The sequence below is a fragment of the Acomys minous genome (assembly GCF_964271855.1).
Source record: "Acomys minous genome assembly, chromosome: 9".
NCBI lineage: Eukaryota > Metazoa > Chordata > Mammalia > Rodentia > Muridae > Acomys > Acomys minous.
This window is the reverse complement of record NC_140490.1, coordinates 63,682,872-63,700,150: the sequence shown is the minus strand read 5'-3', so window position 1 is coordinate 63,700,150 and position 17,279 is coordinate 63,682,872. Positions and strand designations below refer to the sequence as shown.

Genomic DNA, 17,279 nt, shown 5'->3' with positions numbered 1-17,279 from the left:
AAGGCTCAGAATAAGACGTATGTCGGCGTGATCCTTTAAACTGATGTTTCTTTCTTTAGAAAAGTCAGATGTGAATGGACTGACCATGATTGAATTACCTTCCCAGATGAGTGATAGACCTAAATCCAATTCAAAGCTTCTACTTCTGTGAATAAGCCAAAAAATTAACAGTCAGTTGGAAGAACAATAAAATAAATTCAGTACAAAGATGTAAGAAACACAATGGCAATAGAAGTGAAACACACTAAAATCAGCATTTATTCCAGTGATGGCAAAAACTATGCTTTGCACTTATGGAAAGCTTCTTCCTAAACTATCAATGCTTTTCCGCACCTTACTTCAAACTATGTAGGTTACAACAATTTATTTCTAGTTTGGTTTTTTTTTTTAATTTTTATTATTAATTTATTCTTGTTACATCTCAATGGTTATCCCATCCCTTGTATCCTCCCATTCTTCCCTCCCTCCCATTTTCCCCTTATTCCCCTCCCCTATGACTGTTCCTGAGGGGGATTACCTCCCCCTGTATATGCTCATAGGGTATCAAGTCTTTTCTTGGTAACCTGCTGTCCTTCCTCTGAGTGCCATCAGGTCTCCACCTCCAGAAGCAGAAAGACTTAAATGGTATATACTCACTTATATCTGCATACTAGCCCAAGGGGCATATCCCACGAAAGCCTTCACTTACCAGGAAACTGGGACAGAGGGGAGGACATCCTATTGGGACTCTAGATGAGAGAATCATGGGAAAATAGCAAAGTAGAAGGATCCAGAGGGTCCTAGAAATCTAGTTTGGTATCTTTTCAGTTTAGTAAAGAGATGTCAAGAGCAAGCATCTTTCTGATGAGCACTGCACTAATCATCTAATTAACTGAGGTACAAAGATGAAGAAGATGCTCTTTGAAGGGCATGTCAACCATCTAGCAAACTAAGACTCACTATGCATGTAGGCCTACTGCAGCATCAACAATACAGCATTAAGAAATTATGGCACATGAGCATACATCAGAATAGGAACAAGATATGCAATAAGGTTTTTAATAAAAGTTATCAGTTTGATGAGGGAAAAACAAATGACTGTCAGAGGCATATGTAGTTTATGTACATGTTATTTTTTATGTGGTCTCCTGGGCTCCAAGGATGTAATGAAATAAGTATTTTATCTGTAGATCTCTGTACTTTCTATGATGGAGACTCAATTAACAGTGATCTTTGTTGCCAGTCACTGACTAACGCCACAAATTCCTGCTCAAAAGCTCTTCTAGGGCAGATGGCATTGCAAGTGATTGATGGTACCTTTGATGTAGAAAACAAAAATTAAGCAAGAAAACTGATTTAACCTCACACATGAATGGCCTGACAAACAGGCAACCCATCTCCAGACACAAACAATATTTAATGATATCAGAAGGAAGGTGGGAGTAAAAATCTCTGAAAGTCCCCACTTCCATCCAATAATAAAGCCAGTGTCAAAAGGTACCATAATCATGGTTTTAAGAACTCAGAAAATTAAGTAGAGGCTTTCAGCAATGAAATACCATAAATGAACTATGGTCAGAACAGTATGCTATATGTTTGCAACCTACACTATCTACACATCCCTCTCCTTGGCTCCATGTACCCTTGAAAAGCAATGGCCTACAGGTCATTGGTGTACGGGGTACACCAACAGTCAGCCAATGGAGCTCAAAGTCTTATTCCCCCAAAGAGCCATTATTAGGCCTGTGCACATGCAATAGCTGACTTGTTTAACGTAACCTGGCATTCACCCAGTGAGAAGAGCCTTTTGGCCAAGGGCATTTGTCAAAAATAATCAGTTGCCAAGTGCTTAGCATCATGGGTGCCTGAGGCTCTGAAGAATAGTTGGGGCAAACAAAAAGGAAACCAAGAGGCTTAAAAGAAAAAGTAGAGAATATGGTGTTCATGAGGGACTTGAAAAAGCACAGACATATTCTTGCAATTCTAGAAGGTCATAAATAGGTGTAGGACTTTCTCTTTCTGCCTCTGTTTGTCTCTGTCTGTCTTTGCCTCTCTGTCTTTCTCACCCCCTCTCTCTCACTCTGTGTGTGTGTGTGTGTGTGCATGTGCATGCATGTGCATTTGCGTGTGTGCATGTGTGTGTGTTTTCTCATTCATTAATTCAGGTTATGCAAATGTTCAGTAAAGACTCAAAGAGTTGCTAAGTTCTCACCTTTCTCTAAATCTGAGCCATTCCATAAACAGGAAATGAAGGCAAAGGCACAATTAAATGGTCTCTCTGACCAAGCAATGGAGGCATGGAGTAATGCTTATATAAAACTCCTTTGAAAAAGCCAAGAAATTCATGGGTTCTGTGCATTTAAAAAATGTCTTTTTAAATATTAGTTGATCACTAATCAAAATAAGTAAAGATGTCATACAAGAGCTGGGGTACAGACATTACAACATTCATTCTATAAAGGCATTAAAACAGCAATAAGAATACAAGCTAAGCAGCTGCTCTCTAGAGCTAGCACCCCATACTGTTTCTAATGTCCGGTTTTCATAAACGGCAACCAAAATCTCCCTGTAGATAAGCAAATCTGGCTTATATACAAAGGTACTAAATAGAAATAGAAAGAGACCAAGAAAGGATTAAGCTCAATACAAAGACTTTCAATCAGTGTTTAAAATACAATCAAAGAACTAAAAAGATTCCTACAGAATTCAATGAAAGCTGAAGAATAATGTCTCACTAAATAAATGTACCATGAATAATATGAATACCATCACTCCCCCCCCCAACAGACACACCCTTCTGTTGTGAAGTGTTTAGGAGCTGAAGTTAAAGTTCATGTCAACTTTTCAGGGGGTTGAACAGGCAGAGGAGTAGATAAGTCCAACAAAAGATCACTTGAGGCTCCAGAGACACAAAGAAGAAAAATATATAGGAAAATGAACATGTAGGGTTTCCATGAAGCCACATCACTGGCCAACAAACACACTGGAACACATAACAGAAGTGTTTCAGAAGTCCAGGGAGAGAAGGAGAAAGAACACCTGAACAAAGGACGCCAACACCTTCTTACTGAAGGAGAGCACCATAGAATCTCTCCTCCCCTAGGCAGTATCTCGACCTCCATACTGCATAAGCAAAGCACTGAAGGTCAAATGCAGAGAAAGCACCTGGGCCATTGACAGAATGAGCTCAGCATGCACACGGGGCTCTCAGTAAGGTCAGTGGTTGATTTTCTTTTTTTTTTTAATATCTGAAGAAAGTAGAGGCTGGAAGTCAGTGGGATGAAAGAAAAATACCATGAAGCAAAACTTCTTTGTTCTGAGAAGCAATTGCTCAAATGTGAATAAATGACACACCCTGGATAGACAGAGACTGACAGACCTGAGGACATACCTGCCCTTCTCTAACACAAAACAGAAACCTTTCCATTGACAGGAAAGGGCACAGGGAAAACTCCAATCCATATGAAGAAATAAAAAGCAGTGCCAACGATCACGCTGCATATGAAGACAGTCTACCTGTGCAGGCCCTCAGCAGAGTGCAGCACTCAGAGTGGCTCAGAAGCACGAGGGAAGGAAAGGCCTTGCCAGCAGAGTTGGAAATGCTATTATCACCAAGCTGACTTAAATTCAAACTAGAGTGGTGCAAATTAGGAATTGGGACCTGGGGAAGAAGTCCTAAGCCCTCATGTCTGTTAACGTGGCTTTTGTTAAGAGGTGGTGTAGAGGTAATCAAGTGAAAATGGAGTCGCACTGAATTAGAAGAGGGAATTGTGTTACAGAGACAGAGAGGCAAAACCAGCTATAGGCGCAGACCAGATCAGCATGCTCTATGGCAACCCTCTCAGGTCTTCATAGGTACTCACCCTATTAGCACCTCGAGTAGAAGTGCAGTCTCCAGAATGGAAACAAGTCTTTTTTTCTTGTTCTTTTTCTTTGTCTTTTTTTTTTTAATTGTTTTATTTTTCCTTTGAGACAGGATCTCTCGTGGCCCAGGCTGGCCTAGAAATCCAAATTGTTAAGTAGGGGCAGGAGCGATGATGGCTCAGTGGTTGAAAAGTGCCCTGCCGTTCTCCTCTAGAGGACCCCAGCTTATTTCCCAAGGCCCATATCAAGGGATTCAAAACCACCCATAACTCCAGCTCCAAAGGATCCAAGCTGCTGTCGCTGAGGATAGCCGTGGACTGTGTATGCTCCTGCCTCCTCCTCCCAAGTGATGGGACTACGGACATACAGAACTGAGGATATAATGCAAAGCTTTTTCTACCAGCCGAGGGACACTCCCAACCGAGTTTCTGTTACTAGTATCCTAGGTTCACTAAACATAAGGGCATGAGGGAGAAGTTCAAAAACAAAATTAGCAAGAGTGAAATACAGAAGCCAAACCAAGTCAAAGTATAATATCTAACATTTAAACGGACCAAAACATAGGCAGACATTCAAAACGATGCTGTAGGATAGCTTAACGTGTAAACTATGAAGATTTCCTTTTTTCCTTTATCTAGAGACAAAAATCCCTTTATATAGATCCAACTGGCCTTAATCTAATAGCAATCCTCCTGCCTCAGACTCCAGTGTGTGCTAGCACTTTTAGCAAGATTACTTCTTTGTTGCCAACTGTTAGAGCCACATTCATCTATACATTTTCCCTTTACAGGTAGCAAACTTCTCACAGAAATTTTAAGACGAAAACAATATATCCTATAAAAACAATCATGGCCAGGAATGGTGGTGCACAGTGTAACTTCAGCACTTGGGGAGGCAGAGGCAGACAAAGCTCTGTGAGTTCAAGCTGGTCTGGTCTACAAAGGGAGTCTAGGACAGCTAGGGCTACACAGAGAAACCCTGTCTTGAAAACCATAAACAAGATGTAATATGAAATAATTAATTTTAAAAAGATATTTAAAAAAGAAAAACATAAACAAACAATAAATGTCAGACTCTCTATTCTGCAGGTTGGTTTTACATCAACTTGATACAAGCTAGAGCCACTGGGGAAGAGGGATTCTCACTAGAGAAAATGCCTCCACGTGATTTGTCTGCAGGCAACCCTTAGTATATTTTCTTAATTAGTAATTGTTGAGGGAACACCTAGTCTACTGCTGGTGGTGTCATCCCCCAGGCAGGTAGTCCTGCATATTAAGAAAATAGTGTGAGCAAGTAAAGAGGAGTAAACCAGTAAGAAGCATTCCTCCTCTGGTTCTATGTCAGTTCCTGCATCCATGCTTCTTCCCTGATTGCCCACAATGAGGGACTGACTGTGAGAGAGAAGAGCATGTAACTGAAACAAACCCTTTCCTCTCCAAGGTATTTAATCCCAGCAATAGAAAGCCAACTAGAACACCTCTCAAATTAGCCAACCATGTGCAAACTTTCCACATTGTCCTAAACAGATTGATTTGTACTGGCCCATATTCTACATCCTCCTGGCTAAAAATCACTGATTATTCTGTGTAGACCTTTTGTGTCTGTTATCATCTATTCTACTTCTGCTAAGGCACATGAAAATGAAGGTGTTCTCAGCAGTAAAAATAACCCCTATGTTTCCAATTTAGGAAAAAGTTGTTATTTATGGTTAAGTGACATTTAAAATTTCCCGACCAGAATTGCAAAAGCTTAACATTTTCACATGTATTATTTCTGTGAAAGGAAAAGCAAGACAGTGGGGTGAAGGGAAAGGCAGTGTCCCTATATGTACATACATACATACATACATACATACATGTATACATATATACATACGTGTGCGTATTTAGGTAAAGTGTCCATGAACCATTAATTTCATTACCAGAGTTTCTGTTCTACACCATGAATCACCAGAGACTATTACCTGACTGATATAAAATATGAGAATTTCATCTTATTAAACAGTGAATTCACTAGTGCCCAAGGTGGCTTTCAGAAGGCTACCAGAGCAAAGACATCAATACAGAAAGAACCATGAAATCCAGAGAAAAATTACTCAAGAATGTTGACTGTGTGCTATCGATTCTCTGAGCTTGGGAACTTAGAAGTCAATGGTCACTTTTCTTACTGGCCTGAGCGTAAGTAGAATCCCTAATGAATAATGAAGAACGAACGCAGACATGGTGCATCCTTCTCTTTGAACTATAATAATTTTTTACAGGTGACTTGAAGGCCTTCTCAGCTACTCAGAAGAAATAATGTATTTCACAAACTGGAAAAGCTTTTTAATAATGAAAATAAAAATGAAGTCTTACTTGTATCTTAGGCCCCTCTTATATAAATGCAAACCAGAATATTAAAGATGAAATAGGAAAATTTGCATGCTATAAAAGAACCATGAAAATTCCATGGTTTCTCAAATATCCTACAATGAAAGAAAACTATTGAAGTGCCTGTCTATATTTAAGAGGACGTGTGTGTGTGTGTGTGTGTGTGTGTGTGTGTGTGTGTGTGTGTGTGTGTGTAACAGATACAAGAAGGGATATGGCCCAAGATATTAAACTATGGCCTCAGTTTTTCATATAAGCATTGTCAAGGGCCTGCTAAGACTTTCCACTTTCACTCTTATGCTCTTCGGGGATGAACACGCACACAGGACAGTACTTCATGACACATTCAGTCACTCAGGCCACAGGGTAGAGACAAAGAGCTATGCTACTGGGAAGAGGACTCCGAAGTTTACGTCACAACGTGGATGAAGACGCCTTAGGAGAAGCAAAAATGATTTGCCCACACTTGGGCAATTTAGAAATTGGAACTGAGGGTTACAGTGAAGCCTGCAGGGCAAGGATTTCTCTATAAAGGATAAAGGGCATAAAAACAATTTTTAGGCAAGGCATTTTTCCATTGTTCTCCCCAGGAAGACAGAGATATCCAAAATTGTTTCCACTCTTACGAGTTTCATCCACAAAATAGCTCACTTTCCCCTTAAAACATATCCAGGAGATGAATATAAAATAGCATTTCCAAAGCAAAAGCGTACTTATGGAGTAGCTGAGTAATAAAAAAAAACAAAACAAAACAAAAACAAAAAAAACAACCCAGACAACAGAGTTATCTGCCCTGAAGTCAAGTTTGTCTGCTCATGTCAAGGTCCTTCAGTGTCATGCTAGCTAGAGGCTCCGCCTTCCAGATCTCATGCCAAACTGAAGCTCAATAAGCGATGGATGACCTAAAACTTCTTGCTGAGTGAGAACTGCTAAGGCATCTTGGGCTGGTTTGGCGCTAGAGGCTGGACCAGGGCACAAGCAAGCACTGTATCAACAGCGAGGCTGAGCTCGTGAAGGTGCTAACGGTTCAGTGGAAGGCTTGACTGAGGCTGCTGAACTGGACAACCCACACCCAAGGAGGAATCAAAAGGGCAGAAAATTAGGTTTTTGAATAAAAGCTGACAAACTTGCTCTATTATTTTAGTTAGTGTATACAAATTCTGGGTTTTTCTTTTTGTTTGCTTGTTTGTTTTTGTGTTTTTGAGACAGGGTTTTCTCTGTGTAGCCTTGGCTGTCCTAGATTTGCTTTGTAGACCAGGCTGGCATCGAATTCATAGAGATCTGCTTGACTCTGGGTATTTTCTTTTTAAAAACATTTACTTATTGTTATTTTATGTGTATAAATACTTTGCCTACAAGTATGTATAAGTACTGTGTTCATGCCTAGTGTCCAGAGGAGGGCACGGTAACCCTTGGAAATGGAGTTACTGGTAGCTGTGCGCTGCCACATGGGCGCTGGCTGTAAACTCCACTATGACATTTCCATATATGTTGTTCCATGATTCTCCTTTATATCTTAATGATCCCTTTCTTCCCACTCAAATAGTCCCTTCTGGTGTACACACACACACACACACACACACACACACACAATCAGTTTGCTTTCTATTGCTGTGATAAATATCATGATGAAAAGCTACTTGGAGAGGAAAAGGTTTATTTCATCTTACAGCTTATAGGCTGTCAGGTCAAGTCAGGGCATGAACTTAAGGCAGGAAACTAGATGCAGGAAGTGAGACTGAGACCACGGAAGAATGCTGCTTACTGGCTTGTTCCCCATGGCTTGTTTAGCCTACTTTCTTAATACTCCAAGACCATGTACCAAGGGGTAACACAATCAAGAAAATGCCCCCACAGATCTAACCAGAGGCCAATAATGGAGATGTTTTCCTCTATCAAGCTGAAGGAAAACAACAACAACAACAACAACAACAACAACAACAACAACAACAAAACTAACCAGGATATACACATACTCACACGTGTATATATGGATAAGAACTTTCCCGATTAGTTTCCTTCCTCCCTCCTCTTCCTCGCAATTTTCAGATGGGCATAAACTGTTACCTCACACACTTTCAGAGACAGTCTTAATCTTCTGATGTCTATTTGCAAATGCTGGAGTTCAGCATGAAAGAGTACTAGTATTAACATGCTGCAGCAGTCAGGTGAAACCATACATGTATGCTGATGGTAGAAATAAAAATGTTTTCTTTCTTTCTACCCTTCTTTCTTTTTCCTCCTCCTCCTCTTCCTCCTCCTTTGCTCAAAACCACCCAACACACACTTTTATTTGTCAAAATCCAGAAAATATTTAGCATATAACAGTAAAGAATCAAGTTGCATTTTTCCTATTGCTCTGGAAAGTATCAATCCTGGGGGAGGAGATGCTGTAAAAACCCCATTTGAACTGTTCGCTGGAAATTCTGAACGGCTTTGATAAAATGTAAGCACAACAGGTACTGAGCCTGCCATTATATTGACATTATGAGGCATTTTAAACAGTCTGCCAAGCCAAACACATTATTAATGTTCATAAATTACTATGCACCCAAAGTCCTTGACAGGCATCCATTGTCTTTCAGCAGACACATGTGTTCTGGTAAGCGCACAATTAGGTTAAAGGATAAGGTCACTTAGCTAAAAACAAGCATGCTAATATCTACAGTAGTAGGAGGCTGACTGTTGCAGTAACTAAAATATTTCCAAACAAAAGCATGGGGAGTGTTGAAAGTATTCCTGTTTGCATTAACTTGTAGTACCATGACCCTTACTGAGTGCAAATCTTTTAACAGTGCTACTCAATGCAAATCAAGAAATAAAATATAGTTTAACATTAATGTGAACACAGTAATCATTTCCTACAATACTTTATAAAACTATATAAAATTTGAAATGTAGTTTATTTCATTCATAATTTGAATGTAAGAATAGTTCTTAATAAAAAAAAAACCCAGTGTAGGTGAGCACACCTGCCCTCTCTAAGCAAGCTGAAAGGGCTCATTAAACTTTTGTCCTGAATTTGAGACATACAGGACTCCTAAAATGAGTAAATAAACTGTTACTTTAAAGTCATCATAATACAAGACTATCAGAATGGCTTCTTAGGGAGCCAAGGAGGCCTTGGGTGAACGTGTGAAAAGCTAATGAAATCCTGAGAAATTGCATACTGCCAACATGGGGATGACCGTGTCAAGAACCAATGCCTCAGACCCATGAGAATGGCAAAGCCTTCTCTACTCCCCTGCCCCTGGGATAAAGTTCAGGGGACACCGAATCCTTCCTCTGGTCAGAGTGCAAATATTAACAGTGTGTGAACAAAAACTAGCAACTGCAACTTGCTCCTCCCAAATGCTACAGACTAAGGCTACTGGCCTACAGAGCCCTGCAGAGACTAGATCACTCTTCCCTCCGTGCTGTACATAATAAGCATGCTGAGGCCCTGGGTTGTGATGCAGTTGCTGTAGCTCCACCAGAAATGGCCCATATGACCTCAGCTTTTCTTTACTTGTATCTGTCCCTTCTTTTCTCCCTTGTTACCCCCTCCACCCCAGTCACGTTGCCAGAACCAAGCCATGCTGGACACAGTATTAAGTAAATAAAAGTACATTTTCCTTTCAATTCAGCAGCTTTAATAACTTTTTTCCATTCGCTGGTCCACAAAATTAAAGCCAAGGATAATTGTGTATTGTTATTTTTCCTCAACTATACACTAACCAGTTCCCTAGTGAAGATTACACATAACACTAAAGGTAAGAAGAAAGAGAAGAAGGATACTAAGAGTCTTGAGAGCTACAGCTTCAGGAACCAGGTAAGAGCCTTATTTTCTCTAACGTATAACTGAAGATCCCATCACCATGACAAAAGCCAGGCCACTCGGGCTATATACTGAGCTCCAAGCCATCCTAAACTACAAAGCAAGACTTGCCTTAAAAAAAAAAAACAATCAAAAGATACTATCACTGGGTATTTTCATAAGGCACAAAACAAGACATGTATTAAGTTTCCCCAAGAAGGGAGGGTGGGAGGGAAGGAGAGAAGAAGGGAGGGATGGGCTGACTTTTCAGTCCATCCCAATTTCTTCCCCAGGCCAACCCTCAGGGCAGATACAAGAGAGTACTCTAGTATCTAAGGCATGTAGCTGAGGACCAGCTCTAAACTTAGAACTGCCGCAGCATTCCGTGCACATTAAGTGTGTGTCACAGGTGCTGAAATGCAGAACCAGACAGGAGAACTTCTCCAGAAGATGACAATGGCTGCGTTGGGAAGACATGAAAGTAAGTCATTAAGGTTTAACCAGAAGGCATGGGGCCCAGATTTGCTGTGAGCGTCAGCGAACTGGTGAGTGTTAGAAAGCATTTCAGAATGAGACAAGATTAGAAACCAGCTCAGTAGTGATCTAGCTGCATGGTTTAGCCAGTGATGTGACCTTCTTCATACTGGGGTGCTTGGCCAATAGCATGCAGGCAGTAGCATCTGCACAGCTAACTACTGTACGAATGAAGGAGATGCTATAGGGAAAGCGCTCTTTATGTGTAAAAGACACATCCCTGGAAAACCACACTGATCGATTGTTGTTACTCAGTCCTGGACAAAGTTGGCCTCAATCTCTAGTGTTGTCTTGGCAGTCCACTCCATCACTGCCACTAATCTCACATCTTGCTGGACTCATGTGTGCAATGCCTGGGGTGTGAGCAGCATATTAGGATAAAAGGTAAATTAAGCAATGTCCTCCCACATGTGACCAAATGCGCAAGCTTCTTTATTAGCTATGAGGGCAGCGTTTCTGAAAGAAGAGTGTGTGAGGGTTATGTTACGAATGGTGTCAACAGGAAACATCTCTGTTTGCTGCTCAAGGGGATGGGGGTGGGGTGCAGTGGGGGGATCTTCCTTAGCACATCGGGCAACACATATGTGTTCCGAACACATTTCCAGCCATGGTCTTACACAGCAATGCAAGAACTCTCAGGAGTATGGATTTTTATCTTAAATATGCATGGAGGATTTATAGCTGGTATTATAAGGGTACTAAAGCAACAAGAGACTGGAGATAGAATTTGAAGTTTAAGGATACCTAATACACAAGAAAGAGCTTCCTGCTAACTTGTGATGATGGAGAGGCACCAACAAATGCTGAGGAGGAAAAGCGTTTTTAATTCTCTGTTGTATCTGTTTCTATTATCATAGGTAAATATAACCATAAGCACATACACTCATAGCTACATATCTTCAATTCTGTCAATAGTTTCTAAGTCATGATTTTAAAGGCAATACATTTATTTAAAAAAAAAAGTGGTACTTAGATGTTCCAAAGGGACAGTTTACTCCTGGTCTGCACGCTAATAGTGAAGTATTGCTTGCTTTGTTCTGTATTTATTCAGTATCTACTACAGAAAGTATCAAACAGATCGCCAGACTCTTGACCAAGCCATCTCTTTCCATGGAGAGCCAATGAAGGCACAGCGTAATTCTGATCTCTTTTCCATACCATATTTTCAAACAGTGGAAATTCTGGAGCTGCCCTTAAGAAACCTCCCCTTATCCTGCTGTTGGGTGGATGTGCGTGTACTCAAGGATGCTTTCTCACAAAAGGGACTCTGGAAATCAAGCAAGTCACATGGATATGAAAAGACCAGGAGTCTCTTGTGGGATTCCTTAACTAAAGTCTGTGGTGAGCAGCATCTTCCAGTATCACAAGAGGCCATGTTGCACCAACAACGTCATCAGGATCTCTTCTCTTCCGGGACACTAAGGCTCCGCACTGCTATTTCAGTAGTAGGCTCACATGCAACCCTTTCGATCCCTCGTCCCCCTTCCTTTCCTGATGTTTTCTTTTGGATTTTGTTTGTCTGTTTTTATTTTTTATTTTTCAAGATACAGTTTCTCTGTGTAATCCTGACTTGCTTTGTAGACCAGGCATGCTTTGAACTCACAGAGATCTGGGGCCTTTGCCTCCCAAGCATTGCAATTAAAGGTCTGTGCTACCACTGCCTTGCCAGCTATTTTTTTTATTTCCATTTTGTTGCCCTCCTCAGCACCTTTCCCCTTTTCTTTCTTCTTGCTGACTTCTTAGCATCTTAGGTAAGTCCATTCCTTTCTGTTGAGTGATATCACCTAGTGAGAGAACAGTGAAGAAGAGAGATGCACTGCCGAGCAAATGGCTGAATATCTTGAGTTGGTATCTCTGAAAGCCCTTTGGGCCTTGGAGCCCAGGGTATCTTTTGTGCTGTACAGGGTTATTTGCCAATCACAACCTGGATCTGCACCACAGGAGGATGGAGGTACCATCATGGTGTGAAGGTCTTGTTAAAATGCTAAGAGTTTAATAGCTCTTACTTCCAAAGGGCCGGGACTTTTCAGTTTCATGCCAGCCTTTGTTCCCTCTGTTGCTTCGGATTGCCTATTTCCCTGGGAGATACATTTACTTGCATCACTAATTTTCTTCCTCATGAAACCATGACTTTCTGTGGGGTGTACTCCTATCTTTAAAGCTCTTGTATACCATCATCCTTTGCTGTCTCTATGGGTCACAGTGTCATGACTTCAAACTTTGTTGTTTTACTGTGGGTGCCACTGTTTCTTTTATGGGGAAAGCTCTTGATTCCTATGAGGTTTTCTAGAACACCTTTGGGAGGCCAACAAGTCAATTACTGGTTTATATGGACCTCTCGGGCAAGTGCTATGAAGACAGCATCTGCGGCTACAATCCTGCTACCAATTAAAGTGTTGGACTGAGTCCAAGAAGAACTTGCTTGACACCTTTGAGTGATTTTATTCTTTGCCTTGTAGTTACTCTCTATCTGAACTCTGTCAAAACTACTTTAGAATCTAGATCAACTTTTCTTTCCAATCTAAAGGAATTGGCATGTTATCATCAACTGCATATCAGTGAAGCCCAACCCCCTTCCTACCAAAGACACAGCTAGCAACAGCTAGCGCATTGTCGGGCCTCTGCCACGCGTGCCTCACACTTACTGCAAACACAGCGAGACTGCCATGGTTTCATTTTAACTGAAAGCACTTGCCTTCTCAAGTGTTAAGTCAAAGTGTTAAGTAGAAGTTGACATGCTGGTGACTCATTTTAAAATAGCAAATTATAATCAGCTGACACTGTATGAAGCATGAAAGTTGTTCCATAAATCACGTCTATAGAAAGACTGAGCTGGGAAAATGCGAAGAACAAAACTGAACCATGTCTCCATCATATATTACAATTACCAGTTTGTTGTCAAGTGTTTGAAGGATTTCTAAAATATGCTGCTGATATTAAGGTTCCTGTTTAACAGAACTCTCAGCTAGCCCACTGAAATAAATTTAAAAAGATGTATTGGGTGAGTGTCTGTTGTGTGTCTGGTAGACACACACACACACAAAAACACACAGCAGAGGGCATCCTGGGGTACACTGAAACTGGAATTATAAGCAGTTAGGAGCCACACAGTGCGGGTGGTATGAACTGACTCTGGAAGAGCAGTAAGTGTTCTTCATTCCTGAGCCATCCCTCCAGCTCTCGCCGTCATCCCTCACGTAATCTTTTCAATGTTTAAATAACTATTGGCATTTGGGCAGTAAAATTTAGCAAGTATGCTTGCTTTTAGCTTTTTGAAATATAACTTTTCTGTACAAAAGTGATGCAAAGAACACCCTTCATGAAAACCTAGACTTGTTTCCTTACTGTACACGTGACTAGCAGCATCTGGGCTTGGGGCCCAGACTCCAGATCTACAGTAATGTTTCTCTAATAATAATCATGGCTCCTAGACTGTTCTTTTTCATTCGAACAATTGCTCTTTTGTCCGTGTTCTTTACTTGGCTTTATGTAGTATCTGTCATCAGATACCACAGTTCCTTGGATATATGCCCAATTTTTTTCTAGTTTGACATTTGGCTGCCTAAGGTTAAACTCTGAGGTATAGAAGTTCTACACCACTCTTCTCCTTCACTCCCAGAGCATCCTGAAGTTTCAAGTCCCGCGTTCCTTTGATTCTACTTGGTCCCTCACTATCTCCAGAAAAAAACGACAAACATGAAAAGTCACCTCAAACTTGAGACACAGAATCTTTATAGACACAGTTAAAGCAGTCCAGATAAATACTGACCGTTACTTCAAAATTAGTGCAACATATTAGCAGTTCTCAACTACATGCAGTCTTAAACTGGGGAAACCAAGTAAGATTTAATTGTTGAGAAACTAACTACATGAACACAAACACACACACACACACACACACACACACACACACACACACACACACGCAACAAAGAACCATGGCAAGGTACCAGGAACTAAGTAACTTAAGAAACATTAAATAATGGTGAGGAAAAGGAGGATGGAGAGACAGCTCAGTAGCCAAAGCACTTGCTGCTACCACAGAGGATCCAAGCTTGCTTCCCAGCACCCACAATGCCGTGGCTTATGGTTAGAGTTACAACGACCTGTAACTCTAGCTCCAGGAAGGCAACACCCTCTTCTTCCTTCCTCAGGTACCCTCACACAAGTGGCATATGCTAATACAGACAAACAAAAACAGTGAAGTTTAAAAAAAAAAAATTGCCAAGTGTGGTAGCCCAAACCTTTAATCCCAGAACTCAGGAACAGATGGCAGGCAGATCTCCGAGTTAGAGACCAATCTGGTCTATACAGGGAGCTCCTGTATAGGCCGGTGGAATTAATTAATTATTCAATGAAATATTGAGGAAGTAAAAGTCAACAGAATAGAATGAGAGAAGAGGCACTTTGCAAGTCTCATTCTCTCTTGGGAATATGAGACCACAGACACATGACACTGGTTCAAAATGACACTGAGGCTACCACATGGTCTGTCCTAGCGACATCTGTGCCAGCATATCAGCGTGATCTTTCCTTACCTCCAGATGCTCTAAAATATATGGTGGATTTGTCATGCCCAGCCTCAACATGGCTCCCTCGGGAATCACTTCCACCAACTTCCACAGCAGTGTAGGGAGATTGGTGCCAATGTCTCTGCCATAGGCCCCGGTGTCTTCACTGGTCAGCCATATTTCACAAACGCCCTCTGTGAATGAAAGAGAATAAATAACAAATCTGTGGCCCAGCCATTTCCTTCAGCATCCAGCTGCTCACCCTTTCTAATGCAGTATTTTTCAACATGATTATGCAGGCAGTCTGGGTGCTCAACTGCAGAGGGAAAGCAGCTTATCCTTCTGTAGCAGTGGGTTATTAAGTTCATCCTATGAATACCAGAGAGTTTCTACAAGGTCATAAATTACCCATGTGTCCTAGGAAGTCATTAACATTTTCAGCCAATCAATTCAAGTATGCTTCTCCAGAGTACCCTAATCCCAGCTGGAGCCTCCACCCCACTCACAGAACACTAACTCAACTCCTGGAGCCCTGGAATGGAAACAGTCCTCCACAAGATAGGAACTGAAAACAGGCAACTCGCTAGTCTCCAACCCACAAAGAAAATGTCAAGTGTAGTTAAGGATTAACTCACGAATTATTATCCCATTTAGCCCATAGTAACTATTTTAATCTGTCTCCTTTGTTCAGTTAAAATAGTGTTCACTTTATTTTCACATTAAAAAAGGAAAGAAGATGGCTGATGCAGAGACTAAATAGCTGTCTTGGAAACCCTGTACACTAGCTGTGGAGACCTTAGGACCTCAGGAAAAACTGTTTATTTTTGTTGTTGCTGCTGCTATAAGGAATCCTATCTTCAAATGCTACAGCTTGAGCTGGGCTGGGCAGCATGTGCCTACGATCTTAGCTTGGACTGCACCAAGTACGAGATCAACCTAAGCTTCAGAGTTCCAGGCTATTCTGGACTATGGAGCAAGACCTTGGCTCAGAAAGTACAACCAAATAAGCAAAAGTTACAGCTTGTAATAGCCATCTCCCCAAACCCCAGAGAAAATACTTTTGGATCACTTAGTACCATTAAAAAATGAACGAAATAGAATGAGCAAGAGCCACCGAGGTTTCCTGACAGACACACAGACCCTTTCTGAACCCACCCTATTGAGTGAGAAGATTACTGATATTAAAAGGTCAAATGATTCAAAAGGCCAAAGCAAACAAAATGAGCGTGAGGTTAGTTCAGCTTCAGGTGTTCCCTGCTTATGAAGATCTCAACACACAGGGGCTTAAATGTAGTTCCCAGTGGGAGACATGCAAGTGTCTAGAAGCTGTCTTAAAATGGTCATTTAATTCACAGCAGAAGAGTTCCCAGAACACATTTAAACTGTAAAAGCCAAGAGAAGTAACAAATGTGATTCTTTTGTAAACATGAGTAGACTCCAACTGAACAGAAGAAAAACCACGCAGAGCTTTTAATACCAGTAACATGGCCCACAGCTTTGGAGTTGTGATCTCTGGAAACTATTCTTTCTTTTGATAAGAGCTTATGATTATGATTATCAAAGCTGCAAAACTAAATCTTATCCTTCAGAGATATGCACATGATTCAGAAGACGCAAGGGTAGATGGGAACTGTTCAGTTTTCCCAAGGAGAATGAAGGTCAGAAATAAGAACAAAAGCTATTGAAAGAAATTCACTTAAAAACAGGCACTGGGGCTGGTTTTAGTACTAAAGTTAGCAATTTAGCTGGGTGTGATGGGCACGTTTAATCAGAAGGCAGAGGCAAGCAGATCTCTGGGTTAGAAACCAGGCTGATTTAGATAGTGAATTCCAGGCCAGACAAGGCTGCACAGTGAGACCTTGTCTCAAAAACAAACCCAAAAAAACAAAAACAAAAACAAATCAGTAATGTTAGGAATATATTATACATTTCCTCAGTTTGAATATACAGGTTCCAGAAATATGAAGCCCTTATCCTCCAAAGAAATGAACCTAGCATTTATAAACACTGTCTTTAATTAAATAATTTTTTTCTACTTAAAATGTAGTAGGTCAATACCCACTAACCCCAAGGCTCAGGGAGTATCATGGAGGCCATGCAGGAAGAGTGAAAGAGCAGTGTTATGAGACGTTGCCTTCTGGGCATGGCAGCCTTCATGCTGAGAACTCAGGGTAGCTGTGGTTATCTGCGCAAGTCCTGCCTGAGGGCAAGCCAAGCTTAGTCAGC

General features: G+C 41.0%; 1 protein-coding gene across 1 annotated transcript in view; it reads right to left on the bottom strand.

Moving 5' to 3' along the window:
- The window catches only part of CDKAL1 (CDKAL1 threonylcarbamoyladenosine tRNA methylthiotransferase), a 543,702-nt gene that overhangs the window by 221,698 nt on the left and 304,725 nt on the right, over positions 1–17,279 (bottom strand). The window contains exon 10 of the mRNA XM_084796106.1: positions 15,081–15,247. Within this exon, the coding sequence (XP_084652232.1) occupies positions 15,081–15,247 (167 nt within the window). The remainder of the gene's footprint in view (positions 1–15,080; positions 15,248–17,279) is intronic.